This window comes from Austrofundulus limnaeus, unplaced genomic scaffold (assembly GCF_001266775.1).
Source record: "Austrofundulus limnaeus strain Quisiro unplaced genomic scaffold, Austrofundulus_limnaeus-1.0 Scaffold1928, whole genome shotgun sequence".
NCBI lineage: Eukaryota > Metazoa > Chordata > Actinopteri > Cyprinodontiformes > Rivulidae > Austrofundulus > Austrofundulus limnaeus.
Genome location: NW_013954330.1, coordinates 3,400 through 7,582, shown reverse-complemented (window position 1 = coordinate 7,582; position 4,183 = coordinate 3,400). Strand labels below are relative to the sequence as shown.

Below are 4,183 nucleotides of genomic sequence, written 5' to 3'. Positions count from 1 at the left end.
GCTTTAGCGTTAGCCACGACGCTATCACCATATATACTGTATGTAACCATATATATGTATTAGCTCAGCACTTCACATTCTCCTTTCGTCAATGAGGTCCTCCATCCACATGACAGAGAGGGGAACGCAAAAATTACTCAGCCTGCAACTGAAAATATGGATGGAGGCAATGGTTCATTAGGTCATTAGGGTTAAAGTTGTGAAAGTAAGAAATATTTGTTTACAAAAGTTTTAATTTTAGACATTTCAAACGTCCATATATGACATCAGCTGTCATGTGAACACTGCATGGAACAATCTTCTACAATCACAAAACTCGATTGTGATTGTGRAAAACACTGTAATAGATATCAGAAATATAAAAATATAAAGTCCAACTTATAGCTTCAAATGCTAACTATACTAATAATTGTATGCAATWCTATTACTTTGATACTTTTCATTTTGGCTCATATTTTGCTACTTGTWYRTGTARTTTGTTACTTTAGGCTTTTTTGCTAGTCTGCTAGTTTTAGAAAATATTTTGCTAGTGTTAAACTAGTGTTTAGTTACTTTTAGCTCGCTATGTGCTACTTTTACTTTTCGCTTAGCTCTTTCAAGTGTTTTGCTGTTGTTCTGTTCATCCTATCTTTTAGCATCAATTCTGCTCCTTTTAGCTTCTGTTTTCTTTGCTTGAACTTGAATTCAGTTTTAGCACATTCAGCAAATTTCATTAGTCATTCAAGAATACATCTTTCAAAGTACATTTACGAGCCAATGCACTTCCCGTTGTTAAACTTTCAAGTTCAAGTCATAAGCTCATGATAACATCATCAAAAGCCAAGTTAGCCAATAAAACAAATGAGCCAAATCTATAATATGATAATATCTCTGTAATAAAAGAGAAGTTTTTTGCACGTACCAAACGCACAGTGGTACTTACCTCATGGTCAACACGGAGAGACATCTTCAGTATCTTCTCGACAAAAAAAAGAATATAAAATCCTCCAAATATCCCAACTGCATTCGCTACATAGTTATCTGCTTTAGGATCAAAACCCAGGGCCTGTGGATTAACAGGAGAAAGTTAGTAGAAGGTAAAATACCACTTGTTCGCAACTTAATGGTTTCAGTTTTTTACAAACCCTTCAAAAGCATTTAGAATATTATTTTGGTATAATAAATAGTTCCACAACATTTACATAAAATTTCACTAACCTCTGGTATGAGCTGAAGCACGGCGTTGGAGAAGAGCGTCCCAATGGCCAGGCCAATAAAGTAAGTCAGCACTTTGGGGAAATAGGGCTTCTTGGTGAAAGGGATCAGCAGGAGACCYAGCAGAGATGCCAGATTGATTACAGTGACAGCCAAAAAGCCATAACCCCACACTGTGAAGACAGAGGAAAAAATAGGTAACAAATTCTAGGAGCTAATATTAGAAGGTAAAATTAAAACTGAGTTTGTATTTATTTTCTTTAGCCTATTTATTGTATAAAATACACACTAGAATGGTAGCCTTTATGAGATGTTTGACCCAGGGGTGCCAGAAAAATAACTGGCACCCTCCACCCCACCACCACTGCCCCCTTGTTTAGAAAGTTTTATCCTCGAGTCTGGAGCTTTTCCTTGGTGTGCATTTGTTTTTATTTAGCTATTATTTTTTAATAGCTATTTCGGATTATTGGAACATTTCCATCTCCATCTTCTTCCGCTCATCCGTAGTCGTGTCGCGGAGGCAACAGGTCCAGGAGAGAAACCCAGACATCACTCTACCCAGTGACACTTTCCAGCTTGTCCTGGGGGACCCCGAGGTGTTCCCAGCCCAGAGAGGATACATAATCCCTCCAGCCAGTCCTGGGTCTTCCCCGGGGCCTCCTATCAGTAGGACGTGCCTGGAACACCTATAAAGGGAGGTGTCCTAACCAGATGCCCGAACCACTACAACCGACTCCTTTCAATGTGGAGGAGCAGCGGCTCTACTCCYAGCTCCCCCCGGATGACGGAGCTCCTCACCCTATCTCTAAGGCTGAGCCCGGCCACCCTACGAAGGAAYCTCATTTCGGCCGCCGGTATCCAGGATCTCATTRTTTTGGTCATGATCCATGCCTCATGACCATAGGTGAGGGTTGGAACAAAGACRAGTAAATCGAAAGCTTTGCCTTTTCACTCAGCTCTTTCTTCACCATGACTGACCGGAGCAATAAGAACACTTATTTGCTTACAGTTTTGGTGACCCCTTGGCTGAACTGAAATCGGGAGCCTTATTCCTGAGGAAAAAAAGTGTCGTTAGGACACATGAAAAAGAAAATCTTGATCACTCAGAAACAGAGAAACTTTTAGCAATGTTACCTGTTGGACTATGGACAAAAAGCATTACTGATGTGGGCATGCTGGACGTGGATGTGGACCCTGTGAAAATTGTTTTAAAACAAGGCACACTCCCTATTTTTCATCCGCAGTACAGTTTAAAGACTGAACAGATTCAAGGGTGTAAAAAAACAATAAGGGGTTTATTAGACAATGGGGTTCTAGACCCTACTTTGTCTCTGTGGAACACATCCATTTGTCCGGTGCCTAAAGCAAACAGAACTGAATATCGTCTCGTTCAAAATTTGCGACCGATAAAGTTGTTGTGCCAACAAACTTTGACACTCCAAACCCTTATGTCATGGCATATGCAATCAAACCTGAACATAAGTTTTTTACTTGCAATGATCTGGCGAATAGCATCCCGTTGCACACTGAAAGTCAAAACCTGTTCGCATTTACCTACAATCACAACAATATCAGTTCACGAGGCTGCCACAAGGGTTTATTGATTAACCATCAATTTTTAATCATGTCTTGAGAAAAAAACTGCAGGAGTTGACTCTCCCTCCAACAACCCTTCTTCTGATGTATGTAGATGACATCCTGATCGCTGGAGAGGATTCAAAAAAGTCTTTTAGAAGCAACAGACGTGGTTCTGAAGCACTTGGCTAAGTGTGGTTTTAAAGTTTCCAGACAGAAGTTGCAGATTGAAAGTGAAAGTGACACTTTCTTAGGGAGAGTGGTGTCAGGTGAAGGGTTTCAGTTGACTGACAAACAAAAAACTTCTATTTTGAGCTATTCCAAGCCTAAGACATGATGAAATTTCTTGGTTTGGTAAATTACAGTGTCTTTTGTGCCTGAGTTTAGCAGTAAAGTTGCTCCGTTAAGGGATTTGATTTCAGCTGCAGGGTACAGAAATTATTCATCTTCTTTAATCTGGTCTGAGGAGGCAGACAAGGCTTTTMTGCAGGTGAAGCAAGACCTAGCAGGTGCGTGTGCATTGCAGAGTCCAGATTACTCGAAGCCATTCCATATAGACGTTGACGAAAAGGAGAGTTTGCAAATGCTGTGCTGTTTCAAAAAGGTGATGATAAGATCAGACGGATTTTGATGTACCACAGTTCAAACTTAGATCACAATGAAAGAGGGCATCCACCTTGTGTGAGACATGTTGCAGCTATAACTAAAGCTATAGAAAAAACATCACATGTGACCATGGGAAATCAGGTGATTGTTCATACTCTGCATGATGTGAAATCTTTTGATTCTCAGGCATTCACATTTTCATCATACAGAACAGAGAATGTAAAAAAAATTATTGGACAGACCTCATATTCATTTCACAACTAAGGGGGTGAACGTTGCTTCTCACATGACGACTTGTCAGGATCACAGTTGCACAGAATTGACGAATCAAGAAATGAGAGTTCATGACAACATTTTTAAGGAACCTCTGCACAAAGCTGACATGACATTATTCACTGATGGCCGTTCTCACAAGACTGACGGGGGTTCTCTTATTGCCTCATTTGCTGTTGTGGCAGAAAAACGGAAAGAATGATGAAGAAACTAAGAAACTAATATTCAGTTCTGCTTGGCTTAAAAAAACAGAGAAAGTTTATAGCAGGGGTGGGCAATCCTGGTCCTCGAGGGCCGCAGTCCTGCAGGTTTTATGATTTTCCCTGCTCCAACACACCTGATTCAGACATTGAATTACCAAGTTCTGCAGTATGGAGGACCGACACTGATATAACTAGAAAAAAAAGGCAGAAATATATAAATGGACCAATAAATAAATTCAATTTAAAATGCACCAATTAAATTTAAAAAGGAGAGCTTTACCTCACATTTTATAATTTAATTGACCTTCATATTTATTTTTCCAACTTAGTTC

General features: G+C 39.8%; 1 protein-coding gene across 1 annotated transcript in view; it reads right to left on the bottom strand.

Moving 5' to 3' along the window:
- slc39a8 (solute carrier family 39 member 8) overlaps positions 1 to 4,183 on the bottom strand; it is a gene marked incomplete in the record, with an annotated part of 17,201 nt that overhangs the window by 11,115 nt on the left and 1,903 nt on the right. The window contains 2 exon segments of the mRNA XM_014033992.1: positions 923 to 1,045; positions 1,198 to 1,367. Coding sequence (XP_013889446.1) covers positions 923 to 1,045; positions 1,198 to 1,367 — 293 coding nt within the window.